This window comes from Poromitra crassiceps, assembly GCF_964638095.1.
Source record: "Poromitra crassiceps genome assembly, chromosome: 10".
Taxonomy (NCBI): domain Eukaryota; kingdom Metazoa; phylum Chordata; class Actinopteri; order Beryciformes; family Melamphaidae; genus Poromitra; species Poromitra crassiceps.
The window spans coordinates 16831848-16854503 of NC_139631.1; the positions used below are offsets into that span (position 1 = coordinate 16831848).

Consider the following 22656-nt stretch of genomic DNA (forward strand, 5'->3'; position numbering starts at 1 on the left):
CATTCAGGCAGTACTAACTCTATCTAAGCAGTCCCTATGGCTTAGGAATTATCAGTATATTGTTATCGGTGTGAGTTCCTACATTTTCCATTTCAAAAGTCCATACTTTCTTCTAGCCTCAATTAATTGATTGGATTTAGAGGATTTGGTTGGTGTAGTGTGTACTATCAAGTAGGCACAGATAGAACCACCGTTTCCCATACTACTTAATTAGGCTGGACATACTGGTACTGGAAATGTGAACCTAATAAATTAAATTTGTAAAGAGATGGGTGCATGAAGATGGGTGCGTCTCAGTCTAGAATAAAGTAGAGTCCACACACAGCGTAGACTTGCTCCCAGTGAATTTGTTTGAATCACATAACGTTTCGATCTTAACGATCTTCATCAGAAGATTGAAACATGGGGTTGATGCTGGCATGTGTCTCAGTCTAACCTGTGGCAGGCCTGATGTGTCTCAGTCTACCCTGTGGCAGGGTTGATGCTGGGAATGTGGCATGTGTCTCAGTCTAACCTGTGGCAGGGTTGATGTGTCTCAGTCTACCCTGTGGCAGGGTTGATGCTGGGAATGTGGCATGTGTCTCAGTCTAACCTGTGGCAGGGTTGATGTGTCTCAGTCTACCCTGTGGCAGGGTTGATGCTGGGAATGTGGCATGTGTCTCAGTCTAACCTGTGGCAGGGTTGATGTGTCTCAGTCTAACCTGTGGCAGGGTTGATGTGTCTCAGTCTAACCTGTGGCAGGGTTGATGCGGGCATGTGTCTCTGTCTAACCTGTGGCAGGGTTGATGCTTGCATGTGTCTCTGTCTAACCTGTGACAGGGTTGATGCATCTCAGTCTAACCTGTGGCAGGGTTGATGTGTCTCAGTCTAACCTGTGGCAGGGTTGATGTGTCTCAGTCTAACCTGTGGCAGGGTTGATGCTGGCACGTGTCTCTGTCTAACCTGTGGCAGGGTTGATGTGTCTCAGTCTAACCTGTGGCAGGGTTGATGTGTCTCAGTCTAACCTGTGGCAGGGTTGATGCTGGCACGTGTCTCTGTCTAACCTGTGGCAGGGTTGATGCATCTCAGTCTAACCTGTGGCAGGGTTGATGCATCTCAGTCTAACCTGTGGCAGGGTTGATCATGTGTCTCAGTCTAAGCTGTGGCAGGGTTGATCATGTGTCTCAGTCTAACCTGTGGCAGGGTTGATCATGTGTCTCAGTCTAACCTGTGGCAGGGTTGATGCTGGCAGCGATGTGGAAGTGGCAGAGAGCATTGGCATGGGGCATGCTGCCGGTCTTGTGGTTGTTGTGTCGGCTCTGATGGTGAGGCGGGCAGCCGGTCAGAGACGGCTGGGCCACACCCCGCAGAGATGAGGAATGCCATGATTCCTGCAGATTCAACTGCAAGAGAGAACATCAATTATACAAGCTGATTAACAAACACATGGCCAAAGTGACTTTCTTTGGCAAAAAAAAATCCTTATTTTAAGAATATACGTAGATAGGCTTGGGTTTATCAAAGTGCTTTTTCCAAAGCTCAACATATAGGCAAATCAATAAGAAAAGTAGATCTTCTTAAACAACTTCACAGGCATCATGTTGTGTTTTGGCGATGGGGGCGGGCCAGACATACAACATACTGTAAGTAAAGTTCTCTGTGTTAAATATGAGAGTGAAGAACCAGGATTTATTTTGGTACTATTTAAAAGGAAATCCTCTTAGCAGCTTGGGGTTTGGGGGATACAATTATGTTTGATTTTCAGTGATTCTCCACCTCCTCTGGTGAAGGGTGATTACAGAGAGCTGTAAGATTGTAGCTTCTCATTAGAAAGTTTTGCCTGCTCAACATACCTGCACAGAACTTGTGAGATCAAACACAGATATGATAATATGATAATATAATACACACGATTTGAGTATTATGTGCATGCACCAAGCACATACACACACTTTTGATTGGCTAAGTTCATATCAAAGTAGAAAACTCTACAAAAAATGAACAATTTAGCCTCAATTAAACTGTGCCACAAAAAATAAGATTGCGGAAGAAATCCCACATCACTGTCTTTCCCATAGGTTTTCAAACAGCACCCTGATCAAGCAACTTCGGGCTTAATTAAGTACAATGAATCTGGAAGAAATCTTGTTCCGTTTATCCCGCCCTAATATAAGGCATTACAGAAAAATGTAGTTTAAAATTGGTCTCTCTCTCGTCCATCCAGCTAGTCTTGGAGAAAGATACAGTTAAGACAGAGACATAGTTAACGGTGTCTGGTTCGTCCTGCACAATCTGTGATAATTGGAATGCATAATTCCACACATGTACTCTTACAGACTTTCCTCAGGGCACAGCCAAGGAATTTGCATACCTATTTTTCCTGTAATCGAGAGTGCCCCGAGCTCTGTAATTGCCAGTGAGGCCCATAACCATGTAAATGGCCATATTCAAATGGATGCACGTATTGTGTTTGAGGCATAGTTAGGCCTACGTGTACACTTCAGCAACAACCTAGGTCAACCAAAGCTGAACACACAACTATTACAATTCTGAGCTAGCAAGAGCAAAAGTCCAAAAGAATATTTCGAGGTGTAGCACGGATTACAGAAACAAGGCCATTATCCCTCACTGGTGTTCCCCTTAAGCCCTACAAAGCTCAAAAAACTATCTTCATATGTCTGATAGCCAATTAATTTTCCCTTTTAACTCCACTAAGCCTCCGCTGCCTTTTCCATCTCCCTTCTTCCTCTCTCTTGTCCTCTTTCTCTTATCTCTGCAGTAGCCTAATGTGCTACATTAGCACTGGTGAATATACAGCAGTCTGCTTTCAAATGCAGGGCCAAACAGGACAAACCAGAGCATCAAGCATTGTGGCATGTATTGTCCCTGGGCAAGCCCTTGTTGGAAAGGTTGGTTTAGCTTTTGTCAACCTTGAAGGTTTTTCCATCAAGTGCCAAAGTACAGTAGTAAAACTAATCCTAGATTTGAGAAGGGTTACAACGTAGCTATAGTATAGCTACTTTATATTGCTTTGTTAAATCTTATGCTCTTATGAGGATTTAATTGAAGGGGGAACATAGTGCCTGTATTCTTCTTTGAAAAATACATCAGCATTATAATTAAAAACCCTTTCAGCCTGCACCATGCCAGAGTCTGGCTTACCTCTAGTGGTGTTCGTCCTTGTGACTTCTCATTGGAGGCATTTTTCCTGCTGGTACCAGTAGCTCTGAGCGGGTCAGTGTGTTGACCACTGCCATTGTTGTTATGGTGACCAGACAGGAGGCTGTCGCCTGGCAACAGCGTCTCTGCCCAGAGACGACACACGCTGTCCTTACAGCAGGTCAGCAGTACGTTACACACTGAACCTCTGTTGGGAGAGAAGAAGGACAAAAGTCAAAAGGATAAGGCTGAAGTCCAGTGGAAGGCGATGATCTTACCAGTAATTATGGCAATCACCCATTACTGATCAGCAGCATGATGGACAACAGACGCCAGGTGGTAGATAAGGTCAAGATCGTAAAGTGAAGGTGACCGTTACCCAGTGATGACTCTGATACATGTAGTAATTCTGTGATCAAGATGGCACTGATAGCAATCCTGTGGTTACAGCAGGTCAACACTACAGTACAGTACACACCAAATTGCTTAAGAGGGTAGTAAAATAAATTGGTAGATATAAACACAGAAGCTTGAGAGGTGGATTAAAGAGGCCTGTAATAACACCTTGCACAGACAGGCCTTCTAGATAGTGTCAAACAGGCATGCCTTGAGGACTGACAGCAAAGGACAATTACCACGCCCCCTAAAGCTCAATTTACAGCAGTAAATGAGCTTAAATTTCAGCATAAATTTTTCGCCTAAAAATTACGTTCCCTTATTGTCTGACGTGACGGGTAAAGTTACAGTAATCGCTTCCCAACTAAACCTCTTGCATGCTAAAATGGTGATGAACGGTGTCATATTATCATTTGAGTCAGAGGACAATTACAGGTCAGATGCTGAAACAAAGTTGAACAGACCTGGAAGCTGTACTGGGAGACCGCCGTGCAGGGTCTCTGACCTATGTTACATTTGCAACCTTAATTTCCATCCCACCCACGGAATATAGTTGGTGGCTGCATAAGCAGAAACGGTGAACTACTGTACCTTTGGCAAAGCAGCAGGACAAAACTTCCAGCCAGTAAAATAGGCCTGTAAAATTTTTGATTTATGTCTCCTGAGGCATGCATTTTTTATTCCAAGATAATAATAAATGCCAGTGTAAAAAGGCTTATAAAACTCTTTTACAGCTTTTCATAATGCCTCTGATTCCAGCAGAAACATGTCCTTTAGGCCGCAGGAAGCTATTTTATATAACTTTATTAAGTGGCTATAGCTGCTGTTGTTATCACAACATATTGTCCAAAGTTAATGATTGATGACTCTTTCATATACTGTAAAATGGTGTTATAGAGAAAAAAATCTAATGCCTGCATAATAAATCATATGATTGCTTCCACAATTCATAATTCTAGAATATTTGTATATCTGCAATAATGACACATTTCATGACACTTAGAAGGCCTGCTGTAGTTGAAAATAGTTGAGATGTTAAAGGAATAGCTCATAGTTCACTGTTACCGGTTACCTAACCCTAACCCTATAAAAAAAAAGGTTTCTCAAATAATAATCAAGACTAATTTTGTGATTTTTATTATCACAAATATCTACTACTACTACACCAACAACAACAACATTTCAGTCAAAATCATCCAAACCTACTTAAGGCTATTGTCTTAACCTGGCAGCTACTTGATGTTTACTACCAACTGTCTTTCTTATTCTGTATTAGAGAGTTATAATGTTGCTGTAACTTGTCAGTGTCCATGTGCAGCATTGTCTAGCAAATGAGCCAGATGATAAATGAAACAAATGACGGCTGTAAAAGGGAGCCGTGACAAAGAGTCAAAACAGAAATGTAACACTCATGATGCAACCTTCCCAGGTGGTCATACCGTGGCATGTAACACTCATGATGCAACCTTTCCAGGTGTTCATACCGTGGCATGTAACACTCATGATGCAACCTTTCCAGGTGTTCATACCGTGGCATGTAACACTCATGATGCAACCTTTCCAGGTGTTCATACCGTGGCATGTAACACTCATGATGCAACCTTCCCAGGTGGTCATACCGTGGCATGTAACACTCATGATGCAACCTTCCCAGGTGGTCATACCGTGGCATGTAACACTCATGATGCAACCTTCCCAGGTGGTCATACCGTGGCATGTAACACTCATGATGCAACCTTTCCAGGTGTTCATACCGTGGCATGTAACACTCATGATGCAACCTTCCCAGGTGGTCATACCGTGGCATGTAACACTCATGATGCAACCTTCCCAGGTGGTCATACCGTGGCATGTAACACTCATGATGCAACCTTTCCAGGTGTTCATACCGTGGCATGTACTTGCTGGTCTTCCTCCAGGAGAAGCCGGTGACGGAGCGTGGATGAGCCAGGTAGACAAAGGAGAAAGCCAGCTCTCCCTGGGTGTTGTTGATGCTGGGCTCTGGAGGTGTGAAGAGCTTGGAAACCCCAGACTGCCACTTACTGGTGCTGTACCATACCTTCACCAGGCAGTCGTCCTGCAGAGGCGAGACAAACGAGGATATGATATGACAAAGGCAGATATAATAAATAATAACAGAAAAATCATTGAAAAAGAGGATCGTTCCTGTGCATGTTGTTTGATATGCAAAACAGTGTTTATGCATACTACAATTAGAATAGAACTGTACAAATCTTCACGAATGATGGAATGCATGTAACTAAATATATTTGGAGCTATGAGATGCTCAATTTCATGTACTGACACAGTTAAGTAGCCTACCACATTCTTCTCTTAATAAAGCAGTTCTCTTTCTGTCGCACCGGTTTTCAAAGGCCTGCTTTATTAAACAATGGGTTGGGACCCAAAACGGGCCTCAGGTGGGCGGCTGGTGGGTCTCTATGATAATAATAGTATGTGAGAAGAGCAGTAATATGGTTCAATGAGTTTGGGCCTGGGGACTGGGGTTAGAGTACATTTCTTGTCTGGGTTCAAGTATACACAAAGCCAACATACCTGTCCAGCAGTAGCAAAGAAGTCCCCATCAGAAGAAAACTTCATTAGATTGACTGGAGAGGCTGTTCTACAACACACAAAACAGAATCACAATAATATCAGTACTTTAAGCTGGAAGACAAAATCAAAATCGCTCAATTCAAAGTAAAATATGCTTCATCCATGTAGAATATCCTTAGACAGACGGCTCAAGTTTGGTTTGACTAAAGCAGCATTCACTATTTACGACATACCTGATAATAGTGTTATACCTACTGTACAAATACAGGACAATGGTAAAACAATATAGGTATTCACTAGATGACAAAAAAGCAAACACAATGACCATATCCTACTATGGAAATAAGGCGACTGGCGGCGCACAATTGCTCAACTGCAGTTACGGGCGAGGTCGCGCAGCGGACGCATTGCATCTGCGAGGGCGAGGCAGGGTAGAAATGTCCAGTTCAGCGGGCGAGCCAGTGGGGGACGCTAGAAACGAGCGCTCGGTTTCTAGGTGAAATTCATGGGGGTTGCAACTCAAAGTGCACATTCTGTAATTTTCAGTTCTTACTTGCTGTGCCAGATGCACCTCCAGGGAGAATGTGTATCGCCTATGGTCATCTCTGTCTGCTTCCCTTCCTCCTTAACTTCATCTTTCACCCCGTCACCATTGGACCACAACTGGAGGCTACTCGAGCCTGTTAGGAGATGGGTGCCTGCGTGCACAATATACACATTCACCCGTTACATCAGATACGTTTGTGTTTAGTTTGATATTGGGTGGACAATCTGTTAAAAAAGAGAACTGCACAACTGTTGACAATTTACTGAAATTCTCATTCCTACATAAAAGCTGAAACCATTCTTGTAATTTTTACATTCTGAAGATTTAATACTGCATATTATGTTTGTGTCGTGCTCAGGTTTCAATAGTACCTGTGGGGTGCCAGGCCAGGTTCCGCACTATAGACTGCAAAACAAATTGACCACTCTTCTGCCACTGGCAGTTCAACTTCTGGACACAAAGAACAAAAACAAAGACAACATTAGAAAACACCATTCATCATCTGTGGCCCCTCATATCAGGAGGTCTTGTTGCATGTAAGAAGCAACAGTGAATGTGCTCTCATGTGAATCACATGGGACCAGGCCACATGGATGGCAGCCATAAATCTCAGGAACCTTTTGCTGGGAAAGACGTATTGGGCTGCGTTCAAGATGCGGTATGTGTACAAGCCTTCCATTCCTTGTGACTGTTCTTGGACTTCTTGGACTTCTCTAACAAAAGAACACTGTGCAAAACATTGATATAATCTGACCTGACCACTGGAGAGGAACAGACTAAATTCAAAACAAAATGTGGGAATACAAAAGGTTTTGTCGACTGTAAAGTTAATACGGCAGTTATCTTCCGTCTTTCCTTGCTTCTATTCAAACTACATTAAAACTCCATTAAAACTCCAAATAATACATGATAGATCATTTTAATAAGAATGTACTAAATACTATACATTCGTTTATTAAGTTTTGCATTGGTATAGACTTTCAATGCATTCCACTGCTCTGATGGTTTTGGATCAAGAATGTTCTACTTTATTTGAAATGTCAAGATAACTGACAAAGAAAAAATGTCTCATTTTGCAGGATGATGATCTGAATACATGAATAACTAGATTATGACTGGAAGGTGTGTACTCACAGTTGATGATGTGTCTTTCTGATCTGGGGGCTGGACTGGCTCAAATACACACACAATGCTTCCATAGGAAGCTGCAATCTGAAAAAAGAAAGAAAGATGTATATCAACATCAGGTATTTTGTGTGTGTGTGTGTGTGTGTGTGTGTGTGTGTGTGTGTGTGTGTGTGTGTGTGTGTGTGTGTGTGTGTGTGTGTGTGTGTGTGTGTGTGTGTGTGTGTGCGTGCGTGCGCATATATGTGTGAGATACACAAGTAAGGCTAAGGACATACAGTAAGAACCACAAATACATTAACTTTCATTACAAAATTAGTTTTGCACCAGCGTTTGACTTAAATGTTCAGAATCATCTCTGTTTTTGAAATACTGTGAATTACATGTAGCAACAATTGATATAGATCGCATTTTGCAATGAAATTATTTTGTTTGTTTGTTTTTGATCATTTAAACATTGAATTGTGAGTGCAACAAAAACAACTTCCTAATTTGGACCAATGAAAGGAACAACCTATATTGTACAAAAGTCTCAGCAGCAAGAGTGTAGTGTAGTCACTGTTATTGAACATTAAGTTTTTGAAAAAAGAGGGAAAAAAAGAATATATATATATATATATATATATATATAATATCATGGGCCTATAGCGGAAAACATGCTACAACCGACGTCAAAGCTGGCGAGCCTGCTGGAGCAGCTCCCTGAAAATGTGCGACGCAGCTGACGTGAACATCGCAACTATAATATAATGTAGATGAGGAGATAACAGGAGAGAGTGAAAGCTATGACCAAGTATATGCACTACATTCTCTCTTTGGGTTGACTTCTAGTGATTGAAATCGTAGTGAAATCACGCAATTTACTCATTTTGCTGGGGACTCCACTCCCAACCCCTCGTCAAGCTGACGTTCGAGTATATAGGTGTAGGTGTCGTCTCCAACACTCCAAGTCGAGGCTGACGTAGCATGTTTCCAGCTTAATATGACGATACTTTGTTGACTCAGTGTCTCGGCTAAAGTAGATACTCCTCCATTGGCAATCCCTTGTTGACTCAGTGTCTCGGCTACAGTAGGCACAGCTCCATTAGGTGAGGCTACATCTTCAAGTACTAACCATGGAGTAGGACTGGGTGATATGGTCGAAATCAATATCACAAAAATCACAAGGATATTTCTCAATATCAATATATATTTTATGATATGGTTCATGTATGCAAAATCACATTAAATAATCAAATTCATGTTCATCTCATTGAAACAAATGGTAATGTTAGGTATGTCAAACATACGTCATTTTATCAGAGTTTTTAAGTCAAATTTGCTTTGTCATGATCAATTTAGAAATGTGTGTCACGAAATTAAAATGATTGTTCATAAAAGCATTGTTCATATCATCACGATATGATTCTACTGAAAGACGATGAATGATAATATTGAATTATGGCTCAGCCCTACACGGGAGCCACAGTCACTATGCTGCTAAACACTGAGTGGGTGAAATCTCTGTGGCAGGGAACAGAAATAACAAGCTTAATAAGGGCTAGGACCTTAGATAATACAAGTTGTCTGTCTAATGAAGCAAATAATATGCCAACTGTCAGAGACACTGAATGTCACAAAGGAGTGAGTCACACACATGTGCGTACATGTGCATGTACACACACACACTCACACACACACACACACACACTCTAATGCAGACAGACAATGGCTCATGGCACAATGACACATCTTTTTTTCCAGGAGAAAATGCTATTTTTCCACTCTGGTTGTGTCTTTCCACATGGTTCGATACAGCTCGGCCTGCAGGTCCTGTAGTCCATTTGTTCAGGCTTGACAGCCAAAGAAAAGCAGTTGTTCAAGCTGCATCACATTCCAATGCAGGCCCAAATGTCACCTATTTATCCTGTAAAACAACTAACAATATAGATCTTGTCCAAGCAATAAAGTGGTCATGTCAAGCATGGGCCTAATTTGAGAGTGGCATCGAGCAAAAAGCAGGCAATAAAAAGATAAACTCTCTTTTTCTCAGGTTATAATGGTGATTGTACCTTGCTCTATCTTTCATAAAATCCATGCTTATCCCTCCAGTTCATCATCCAACACCAGTCTACATTGATCTCGACAGCTACCAAAGCACCTCTGACTTGCTTTGCCGCTTCCATGCACACTGTTCCCAACAACAGACTACACAACGCCCATCTAATGAACTATGAACACGCGGTCAATCAATCAGACCATTAATGAAAATCTTTAATTATTTGACAGAACTTTGATCAGGATGGTGTTAATCAAATGTCCACAACACTGAATAATGATTTGAGTGACTCTACATAAACATGGCCTTTGTTAAAGGTGTCACAGTCTGTGACAAGAATTGTGTGCTTCTCAAATGGCACATTTCATATAAACCCTGCTGCTTTCTGTTGCAAAGAGGATGTTGCAGCTTGTTCCACCCTTCCCTATTTACAGCAGTCAGCAAATAGCATTTTGTTTACGGAAATGTTTCAAAATGTATGTGGTAATGATTTACCACAAGCACATATAATAATAATAATAATAATAATAATAATAATAATAATAATAATAATAATAATAATAATAATAATGGAACTTATATAGCGCTTTTCAAGAACTCAAAGATGCTTGACACACACGTGTTTTCATTGCACTACTAGGCCTTTAATGCCCAACAACAACCATATCCCATTATGTGCTAAAAAGCTGACAATATGAGCACAGGGAATATAAGGTGCTGTGGAGACTCACACAGCATGGTAAAATAACATGACATGAAGTGGGGAAATGAGTTGGAGTTAGCAAGCATACCAATAGGGCATGCTTAACCAAATAGTGCTAGAGGCGTGTCGTGTGTGAGGTAACGGGTCAGTCCTATCTCAACTGAATCACATTAAAGTACCACATGATGGGAGTGGTGGCTGATTGGGTGACTAAAAAAAATCCATTAAATCAGGTCTGCTGTTTTGACAAGGCTATCATCACCCGCAGGTAAGAATCAATGCTAGACTACAATGATAGCCTGGCACTGGCAGTGATCACTTCTGCCTTTCGTATCACTCTGACTGAAATGGTCAGAATAACAATGTTGACTCAATGTAGCAATCCAGGAAGTGGCACTTTCTGTTTGACCGCAGCATTGTTGCTCAGTACCAGTATCTGCTCAGTACCACTAACCAGAGAAGTTTGATAATATGGGTAATGAGATGACCTTCCATCCAGACTGCACTGTTCTTGTGTTTGAAAATAGTTTTATGACATTTCTGTTTGATCAGAAATTGTGCAGTGGAGAAGCAGGACTCATGGAGCACAGAGGGAAGGGATCATATGCAACAAAAAAAGAAATGAGGGAGACTTCAACTTGGGACATTGCTCTTACCTGTCCTCCCTGTAGGGAGCAGTCCACACAGCCCACCTGGATGTTGCCATGCTTGGCACCTGGGATGATCTGCAGACGCTCAAAGTCACTTCCCAAAATCACCACGTCACAGCCAGACGCATAAGCCTGTCCCATGAGAACAGCAGAGAGGGGAAACAAGGACATAGATGAGGACACTCAAATAGGGCCATATTATTTCTGCAAAATGGGAAAAATGAGAAATGAATGAAAAAATCATGGAATTTGGTAATACAAATTTAATCAACTGTAAAACATGGAATATTGGAGAATTTTCCATAATTTGGCTGAAATTGATAAAAGTAGGCCGAATTATCAAAACCAAAAGTAGATCTAATTATTGTAGTCACCCAAATGATTTCATAATTGTAAAATAGGCCTAGAGAATTGATTCCGTTTTCGATAAATAGGCCTAGAGAAATGATTCAGTTTGCGATTGGGGTGTTTTGAAAGGGGGAGCCGGTCTTGCGTGGGACCCATCCGTATGTCACCTCACAACTTGGTTTTCACTTTGAGAAACAAGAAACAACTCGAAGAGGCTGTCTGAGAGAGACAAGTCATCAAGAAAGAAAGAAAGAAAGAAAGAAAGAAAGAAAGAAAGAAAGAAAGAAAGAAAGAAAGAAAGAAAGAAAGATCGATCCTAACCCCTAAATTAAAATTAAAATGGAAAAAACAGAATTTGGAAGAAAATAAAATGTAATTTGAAGAAAAAATAAAACTGATTTCATATGGCCCTACTCTCAAACCCATCCAGAGAGAATTGCATGAAGGATGACTAGAACCGGAAATTAAGCTTTTGAGTGTCCTGCCATCATGCTGGCTGTTATCAGACATGCCATCATATTGCTGGCTGTGGAGTACAAGCAGATAAGACTGACTGACATTCTACACTCAATTTCCCTGGCTCTCGGGAGGAGATCCTATGAGCTGCGATTCACCGTGACTTTCCACAGACATCTCTGTCCTTTGCCTCCTTCACAAGTGGACAGAGGGGCAGAAATAGTTGTGTTATATTGATCCACTCAGTGACAGATTCCATAGGAGGTGTATCAGATTCAGTCTGCTAATTAGATCCCAGTGTGCAAAGTCGGTCACAGACATTGTCTTTATATTCCAGTCATGGAGCACAATCTATGTCCAACCCTAACAATGATATATATATATATATATTCAGGTCAGGGAGAATTGAGCACTCCTCAACAACACCACTATAAGTTCCATTCTCTATTTAGGCCTGATTCGAAGACTAAGGGCTAGAGTTACAAATGCCGCTGAATGGCTGGGAGGGAAATACTTCCAGGGACTGAAATATCTTACCGTGAATGGCACATTGTTGACACTCCCTACAGAGAAACAATTGTCTCCAGGGTTGACAGCCCCTGTGAGGACCTGGTGGAGATTCATGGTTCTTGTTTATAGTCCCCTTGTGTTGACTTCCTCTCACAACATACTCAACGTCCAGGTGAGATTCATGGGAAACCAGTGTAAGGAGGACGTGTTCATCCTGGCTTGTATTCCCACCACAATATTTCCACAGATGTCCTACAGTAGTAGGGAGAGAGAGGCAAGAAGAGAGGGACTGAGAGAGTGTTTTGGATCAAGCCCAGAGCACTGACTGTCATTAACAAAGCATATAGAGTGGCGCAGGGATGACCTATTTTTGTAGGCTTACCACGGAAGACCCTGTGATGCTGGTTCATAGATAGGGGGAAAAGGCAATGGGATTTTTGTATGAGAATTTTGGTTAAACTAGGGTGACTGGAGACTCTGGACTGGCACACACTGATGACATCACAATTGCTCGAGTGACATCACTAATCACAATTGCTCAAGTGACAACACTGATAGTTTCTAATAGAGGCCATAGAGTACCGCAGGGATGACATATTTTTGTAGGCTGTATCCAGAAAACGTCGCCATTTGGTTCTTCACTGGAAAAGTCTATGGGGTTTTAGAATGGGGATTTCACTTAAATGCATAAAATAGGGTCTGTGTCAACAAAAGTTTATAATGGGAATGCAAATGTGGGTTCAGCATGATACTCTTCACAAATGTGAATAACTTTTATGCCTTTTGAAGCGTTTTATAAAAATCGCATTTTTAAAAAACTGCATTTACGTATTACGTTCCAAAAGTCATAAAAGTTATTCACGTTTGTGAAGATTATTATGCAGAATCCAAATTTGCATTCCCCATAAACTTTTGTTAACCACATACAGTACCTTATTTTATGCATTTAAGCGAAACCGCCATGTTCAATCCCATAGACTTTTCCACTGAAGAACCCGGAAGTATACCTCCGGACTCATTCCTATCCTGCGGCTCTCTATTTACACCTGGCACTAACATGCGTTTTCTGTGATGAGATTGCAATCTGATAGTGCTTGACCACTTGAAAGTACAGGTGTAAATGCCCCCAAGACACATTGAAGATTGAGAGGACACTCGTCCAATGAGCAATCAGATTTGTAATCTGATCATCCAAAACGCATGTTAACGCCCGGTGTAAATTAAATCAGGCTAATGTGGTCTATCACTATCCTATTGCAATCTGATCAGTGATCACAGAAAACACATGTTAGTGCCAGGTGTAAATGACCTCATATAGGGTAATCACCTGCCTTCATACAGAAATATAGAGCTCAACAGTCAAAAAATAACCGTTGCTATTTTTTGTTCTTGCTTAAACCGAATGTTTGATGGTCACTCACGATTCAGTAGGTCACGGGTTGGCTTGGTTCAAGCCTTAAAACTTGTTATAAGGATTTATCAAAATGTCTATGGAGAAAATGAATGCAGAACTTACTTCTGGGGCAAATGACGTCACGAAAAGTCACATGACAGTTGGGCCCTATTGGGATTATTACCAGTACATAGCAGACAAAAAAGAAAATGGTTCATGCCACCACAGGGGCCGGGTCCACACAAATGGTCAAATGGCCTGCATTTATATAGCGCTTTTATCCAAAGCGCTTTACAATCAGTAGGTACATTCACCCATTCATACACCGATGGTGGCAAGCTGCCACGCAGGGTGCTGGCACACCATCAGGAGCAATTTGGGGTTCAGTATCTTGCCCAAGGACACTTCGACATGCAGACTGGAGGAGCCGGGAATCGAACCACCGACCTCTTTCATCCAAAGCGATTAGTGACGACCCACTCTACCTCCTGAGCTACAGCCACCCACAAATAGGTACCGGCATGCAGTAGTCCAAAACCGTGAAGTGCTGGATCTTCCGGCAGGATCCGGCAGAAATTAAGCAGCACTGGCACTGGGTACATCAGGCTTTCTTAAACCTTTTCTGCCACAGTCTAAAACTACATGAAATCATACTTAGTACTTAGGGTTTACCCTGGATTTTTTTTGTTTATTTTTTAGACAAAGGTGGCAAAGGCTGTAGGACGTGTGGTGTACACAATTTGTGTACGCAGCACTGTACACAGTTAGAGTTTTCAACCATTTCAAATTTCAACAAAGGTAGTGGCCAATGATACAAAGGTTGTGCACCTTTGAGTAGATGGGCAGGGGGAAACCCTGGTAGCACTACCGTCAAGAAAGAACCCACTGCGAACAAGAATGGAACCCATTTGGCAATATTGACATATAGATTAAAAGTGCATAAGTGCTAAACTTATCCTGTTGGCCTGCTTTCCCACTATTATTTTATTTTTTATCATCAAGAGAGATAATGTGCTTTAATACAGTGATGCATCAGCCATCAGGTAGTGGTCCGTCCCGTCAGACGGCCAAGAATAGCAGCACCCCTGTCAGCAGGTTGACCTGCGATCAGCTTGCTTGTGTGTGTGTGTGTGTGTGTGTGTGTGTGTGTGTGTGTGTGTGTGTGTGTGTGTGTGTGTGTGTGTGTGTGTGTGTGTGTGTGTGTGTGTGTGTGTGTGTGTGTGTGTGTGTGTGTGTGTGTGTGTGTGTTGTCCAGAATTGGCGAAATAATGTAACCACAGTGCAATTTAAAAAAGTCATGTCTGAAAACACTGTATTTGACACAATGATTGTCACAGTATGCAGGTGAAAAGTAGGTAACTGAAAAGTATTTTAGGTGCATGGTTAAGGCCTCAGTGCTATGAAACAAATCAATTTCAGACAAAATTGTCTACAAAGGAACTATGTTAGTTATTTTAGTAGGCGGAAAGACAATACCAGATGAGCTATCATTTAATGCTAGCTAGAGAATACATCCCATATCTGTAAACTAGCACCAAGCAACTACAAATTGTACAATAGTTTATAAAAACCAATTATTTAAATTGGTGGGGGGGGGGGGTTAATGCAACCCAGTTAGTCCACTTGTCCCACCTGCAGCATAGAAGCTTTGATCACAAAACGTGTGAGACACAGGCAGTATATCAAGATAGTTGACCCACACAAATGAGCTAAATCTCTATCACTATCAGTATCACAAAGCTAGCAAGCAATGCAAGTCTGACTGCTTTATTACTAACAAACGATCGAGTTAGCTGCCCTCACATTACATGTCAGGCAAGTCAGACCTTTGAATGGACGTCCAGATGTCACCAAGACAGTATGTATGACAGTAAGATACTGTATGACATTATTTACGTTAACAGCGACTTCACATCACAACATCTCAACTTTTTCCAAGTGAAAAACAACCCCTCGGGTGTTAGAGACTGTCATAGGACTACTTTGATGGCTAACACGGCAGCAGTATTTTAAAACTGGATGAAATTGGGGTCATGTTCCGTGTGGCAACTCACGTGATAACGTTCTACACCAACACATTAACCTTATGAAAAATAATGACAACACAACGGACTGACGCTGTCAGCCGTTCAGATTGCTAAACAGTAGTACCATTAATGAAGTGTCTCAATAAATCCCTTTAAGCATGCTGTCAATATCTGTTAAAGTGTGTTCAAGCCCCCGAATCATGCTAACTTAACGTTAGCTGTCAAGTTAATAGCCAACCATCTGCAGCACAAACGATATGTTATGTTAACACACATGCTGATCAATATTAATGTATAGCGTTAAATACAGCTCCCAGTACACTACTCACCGTGTACTGTTAGTTTGTAGCCCCCTAGGTGTAACGTTAACGGTTAACCCGATGTTTTGCTGCTCTTTGAAGAATATACCTGACGTTACAGTTGCAACCTCTTCAGCTAGCTAGCATGCAATGGCTTGAGAAGCTCGCTAGCCAGCGACCTTAGCTAAGCTAGCGTTACGAGGCTAGCTAGAGGGCTGAGCATTAGTTACATGACACACTTTCAGCTGCTTGCCAATACAGCAGCTACTAAGTTACTCAAAATGCAACCCATAAGAAGGAACCAATAGCTCTCCCCAAAGTTATCAAATACAAATAGGCATCAGAGGAAGCTTTTCCTTAACGTTGAAGATGTGTCACGATGATGACTGTTTAGGTGCAATGCATTGTGGTCCTTGTAGTTTATGACAGCAAATCGAACGAGCTTCTATTTGCCTTTGTTTTGGTAGGCAGCTGACAGATTAATTGCATCCTTTATTGTATCGTATTGCAGGCAGTGTTGTCACATGTAAATGTTGTCACATGCAGATGTTCCCAGTGCCCCCCAACTCCCCCCCCCCCTTGGTTCAGCTCATCGACATATGGTTCAGCTAGCCTGAATAGCCACAAGATGTCACTGTTGTTCAACACACTGGACTCCAGTTTGCTGAGACCAGTTCAAAAGGCCTACCGACCAGCATCCCTGTTCATCTGTTCATCTGCTGGATGTTCGAATCATGAATCATGCTGTGGTGTTTGTGCCTTTCTCTGCAGGTTAGACATGAGTGAGCCAGTGTCCATTTTTCATATGACAACTACTTTGGTCAAAAGTATCCAAGTAAATTGTAGAATGAAGCTTAAGGTTGCTACAACACAGTAAAATCCGTTCATTGCATTGCAAAATCACACTTATTAAGCACAGAACGTATGCTCTATTCCAGTGGTTCTCAACCTGTGGTACGGGTACCACTGGTGGTACGCGGGGCTCCCTCCCTCTCATACTGGTCATTTCTGAGGTGGTAGTCGATTCATAGGGTGGAGACTCTGGACTGACAGACAGACACCACCCACAGGCTAAATTAAAGGGTGTGGAGATAACTGGGACAGCCACTCATAGAATAATTACATGACATGTCACTGACATTAGGAAGGGCTGGCGATATTCTTTGCCATGCCCCAGTCAGATCGCGGTGATGGTGAAAATGTTGACTTCCCTCTTCGTGAAGTAGGTAGGTCACAATATTAAAGATGCACCCTCACACACACACACACACACCCACGCGCGCACGCGCGCGCACACACACACACACACACACACACACACACACACACACACACACACACACACACACACCCCTTCCCTGAGTAAACATGTCACACCATCTTGTGTTACCGTCTGTTTTCTACCACTGGGGCTTAACATTCACAAAGAAAATAGGAAAGGACCTAACTCAGTGATTACATCATCTTTTTTTTTTACAACAATGAATATACAAACATCAAGTAGCCCTCATGAAAAAGTACTACTGAATCACTACTCATCACTATACAATATCTACACAAAACCTACTGTTCCACTAGCCTGGGTAAACCCATCCCCCACGTGACCTGCTCTCAGACCTGACTGGGAACTGAGAGAGCAGGTCACGTGGGGGCTGGGTTTACCTAGGCTACTGTTCCACTACTTGATTGCTATTGAGGATTGATGTAGTGATTTCGGTAGTAATGAGTAGAGAATTGGCCCGTTCTACTACTGATCACTACTGGCAATTAATGACTATTTAAATCACTGCATGATTACTACTTAATTACTTCGGTCTCACTATTTAGCTTTTGGGAAATGACTATATAAACACTACTCATGCCTTCATATTTATTATTGAATTACTACACAATGCTTACACATTTACTACTGTATGCCTTCACAATCCCTATGGAATTATTACATCCTTCTGTATGTGTGTTTTATCACTATTGAATTTATTTTCCTTTCTACACAAACCCTTTTGAATGACTATTGAATCACTGCATGATTTACTTCTGTCTTACTATTTAGCTTTTGGGAAATGACTACATAAAAACTACTCAATCCTTCAGGTTTATTTTTGAATGACTACACAATGCTTACACATGTACTGCTGTACTGTCAATGGTACTGCTGTATGCCTTCACAATCCCTATGGAATTACTATGTCCTTCTGTATGTGTAGTGTTTTAGCACTATTGATCACTATTGGATTTCTTTTCACTGCTACATTGCTACACAAACCCCTTTGAATTACTATTGAAAACTGACACATTTGCTACTAGTTGCCTATTCATTTTCATGCTATAGGCTATTATGGTGCATATCAATTATTCTTATCAAACAAGAATGAGCTTACACAAGATTTATTTCAAATACATTTATTAAATTGACTGAATATTATCATACATGTATTTACACTTTTAACAATCATGTATAGCATTACTTATCATCACAATTTAACTTTGCCTTGACGATCTTCAGAAAAGCTTTTTTGCTGCAGCCACACTTCTCCATCATGTAACCTATGACAAATGCACAGAACAGCCACCTGTAAGTCACATGTGGAATTTACAAACAGGACAACCTTATGAGGCAAGATACAAAAAAAAGCTTATTCTTACCAGCAAGCACCTCCAGTGTCCTGGTGGTGGTGATGCACTTGAACTCCTTACAGTAGGCATCAGACACCTGGCATTATCTTCACTCTGCCAATAAGTTGAACAACAAACATAAAACAGTATAAAAGTAGATTAAAAAATATATATATATATTCCAAGACAATAATAAAGTCTAGGTGAGTAATAAAGCATACTGTACTAAGCAATGATAACAAAAACTGTCAAAAATACATCCCAAAACTCAAATAATCACCCTTAAATTATTTTGCATTATGAGACACAAGAGGGCAGTATTGAAACATGAAAAAGCTGAGCCCCTCCAAACCATGGAGGTATTGCAATTCAACCTCATCGACTAAACTGACACTTCGCTGCGTGCTGCATAATCCTATTGTTAGATGCAAAATAGGCTCCACATTGAAAATGCAAAGTTACGGCTGGAGATTTATTCATTTATTTTTTTAAGGAGTCTACCCACAGCGCTGGCCTGCTTCGTTGTAAAATTATGTAAAATGTATATTCAATTACATTAACATAAATCTTCATTATCAAGTTTGGGTCTCGCTCCAGATAACATGAACTGTGCCCCAGCTGCTTTGGAAGGTTGAATCAGTCCTTCCTAATGTATAATCCATGACTTTTGATTTTCCCCTTGAAATGTGAGATGTGTCTTTGAAGTGCTTTGTGCTGTTATTATATTGTGGCTGCTTGACGAGTAATAATGTTGATGTCTTGTACGAGCTGTAATGAGTGGATCTGGAGGTAGGAGGGCCGTGCCAAAATGGGCTTGAAGTTCCAGTGTGGTCCTGCTTTGATGTTTCAGGGGGTGGAGGTGGGGAGGGGGGAGGGGGGGGGGGGGGTGGTGAAGGCAGAGCAAGGCAAGGCAGCTTTTCCACAAGAGAGAAAAACCACAAAGTTGAACTTTGTCTGGCAGACATGAGGAGTAAACCATAATGACGCATAATGACAAATAAAACAACCGTTCTTTTGAAGGGAATTAGTCACTTACCATTTGGCTTCAATAATCACAACATGATCAATGGTCTCATCTCAGTGTAATTTATGTGTAACCTTTAAACACTCATCAAGCAATAAGCTTCCATTTGGGCATCAATGTGAAACTGCACTGAGTGGGATAATGGGCTTTATACACTCAGTAAACCAAAGTAGCTGCACCTGCACTGTGTGTGTGTGTGTGTGTGTGTGTGTGTGTGTGTGTGTGTGTGTGTGTGTGTGTGTGTGTGTGTGTGTGTGTGTGTGTGTGTGTGTGATAATATTGTTTTTGTTATTGCCATCTCAGGCAGACTTTCTCTGTGTCCAACACACACCTCCTCTTTCTCCTCTGGACGGCAATTTCAACACTGTCCTTGCCTTGTGCGTAGTGCAGTGTCCTGTCCTGAGTGAAAGCGTCCTTGGCTATGAATGTTGTTGAGTCACCTGGAGATGGTGTGTGTGTGTGTGTGTGTGTGTGTGTGTGTGTGTGTGTGTGTGTGTGGGGGGGGCTAGCTAGCTGGGCTGGCTGTGTGTCTGTCTGTGTGTGCGTGCCTGTGTGTGTGTGTGAGTGTGTGTGTGTGTGTGTGTGTGTGTGTGTGTGTGTGTGTGTGTGCTGTGCTGTGCTGTGCTGTGCTGTGCTGTGCTGTGCTGTGCCCTTCCATCTCAGTGTGTTTGTGTTCATCTTGAGCGCAGCCTCGTCCCACAGAGGTGACTGTGTGGGTCGACAGGAACACGCATCACAGTTTGAGGAAGAGGGGTTAGCAGGCAGGCAGGCAGCAGGACATCCCATCACATTAACGCCACTGTTGCTGCTGCTGCTGCTGCTGCTGCTGCTGCTCCACTTCCTTCAATGCTTCCCAGCAGCCGCGTCCAGGAAGAGGTCAACAGGGGTCAAGCAGGCTCCGCCCCTCTGTCATTATCCTTCCATCACCTGCCGTCCTCTCCGTGCTGACAACAGAACTTTCCCTTCTCTCTCTTCGCCCTTTACTCTTGACTCTGTAGCTTTAGCTCTTTGTGGCCCTCGCCCCTTTTCTTTCTCTCCTTGTCTGACTCGCTGTTTTCTCTTGCTTTTTTTGCAGCCCATCTGTTCCCAAATTGACTTTTTTTCTCTGCCTTTTATTCATCTCCTTTTTGCTCTTTTGCTATAACCCTGTTTCACTCCCTATTTCAATTTCCCCTCTCATTTTCTCTCTCACAGATGCAGAGAAGAAGAACTCAGGCCTTTTGCTGAGACAAGTGGTTGATCTCTAATGTTAGAGTGAAACTGATACTATTCACCCGGTGCTGCTTTCACAAACAGAGATAAAGCCACATTCTTTCAGAGAAGAATCTGTGGCGAATATGTTTTTTAGAGGACCAGTTGTGTACAGTGTGTCTGAGAGCCATGCAGAGAGCCTAATCTGTGTCAAAAACACAGCTGAAATCTGGGGCAAGTGGTAATGCAATATAGATGTTATGTCTTCATGAATATTTCATGATACACAACAATGTACTATAGTAGAAGAATGTATAGATGTTGTTAAAAGTCAGCAAAAGAGTTGACAGTTTGACGTCTTCATATTTTGTACAGTATTATGCAAATTTAAAAAGGAATTCTTTCAGCCAGCTTAGCGAGAGATGACATCTGCCTTAAAATGGGCAAACCTATTTTAATTTACTTCAAAGAGCATGTGGCTCAATATTTGAACAATATTTGAGCATAAGCTCTGTCTTAAACTTAACCCACTCAAAATTGAATAGCAAATTTCAAATTCCTTATTTGCACCATAATGACCAGATTTGAATGTCACAGTCTCTCCTAGCTTGTGCTAAGGCATCCTATGACTCAGAGGTATTTGTGCTCTATTTACCCAGGTGTGCTTTGTTTTTGTTTGTGCTCAGGTCTCTTCATCGTCAGATGCCTCGGCGTCATTCTTTGTGTACCTGCCATCCTGTCTGTGGAAATGTGGAGTGAACCTGCTTAATGAGGAGAGGGGAATATTTTTACATGATTTAAACAGAGATCAGAGAGCAGACGTCCAGAACACACATCTCTCTCAAACAAACGCCAAATCTGTCTGAGATGCTGGATGAAAAGACAACTCTTATGGCAATCTGTTCCATCTCCTGTGTTGCCTTGAAAAAGTTTCAGGTAAATATACTGTAGAGTGAAAAGGGCAAAAAGTTATTTTAACATTAACAAGTACATTGAGGTATCATTCAAGGAATGGATAAAATAGCTTATTGACTATTATTACTCAAATATCATGTTATCATTACTATTGTTAAATTCAGAGATAAAACCATACCCTCATCTCCTATTTAAACCACAAAGCATTTATATTCCCTACCTGATCACATTGACAACAACTATAAAATCCAGCATTCCGTGTCTAAGGAGACAGATTGTTGAGCTATGGCTGTTGAATATACCTGTAATGGGGCTGGTTGGTCCATTATCCTCCATGATATCTGGTTAATTTATCCCTGTCTGATTTATGCTGCTTCTGTGGACCCTCACCCATGGTGACCTACATTCACTTTCATCTCAACCATCAATCATTTAATAGTTCAAAGCCCAGGTCTGTCTGTGGGGGAATGCAAAGGGCTTGGTCATAATGGCATTAATTCTCCAATGACACCATAGAGAAGCAGCCGATATTTGGTATCTGAAATTGCCTTCACTGTTTCTCTAAATAGAACGGAAACTACTGCACAATGCACAATCAAAAGATAACAAAAGGGAAGCTGATCATTTTGACAGTCTTCTTTGACTGCAAAAATCTAAATGTTCTTGAGGAATAAAGGCCTGCAGTAGATGGAAATACCATAATCCTTCAAGGTCAAAGTTCAAA

The 22656-nt window shown here is 41.7% G+C and overlaps 1 protein-coding gene across 1 annotated transcript in view; it reads right to left on the reverse strand.

Annotated features, from left to right (window-relative positions):
* Positions 1 to 12581, reverse strand: part of dmxl1 (Dmx like 1) — a gene marked incomplete at its 5' end in the record, with an annotated part of 62355 nt that extends 49774 nt beyond the window's left edge. Inside the window, 9 exons of the mRNA XM_083643930.1 lie at positions 1208 to 1382; positions 3142 to 3346; positions 5424 to 5611; positions 6091 to 6157; positions 6644 to 6788; positions 7009 to 7087; positions 7772 to 7849; positions 11160 to 11285; positions 12495 to 12581. Coding sequence (XP_083500056.1) covers positions 1208 to 1382; positions 3142 to 3346; positions 5424 to 5611; positions 6091 to 6157; positions 6644 to 6788; positions 7009 to 7087; positions 7772 to 7849; positions 11160 to 11285; positions 12495 to 12581 — 1150 coding nt within the window. The remainder of the gene's footprint in view (positions 1 to 1207; positions 1383 to 3141; positions 3347 to 5423; positions 5612 to 6090; positions 6158 to 6643; positions 6789 to 7008; positions 7088 to 7771; positions 7850 to 11159; positions 11286 to 12494) is intronic.
* Positions 12582 to 22656: the final 10075 nt, after the last annotated feature.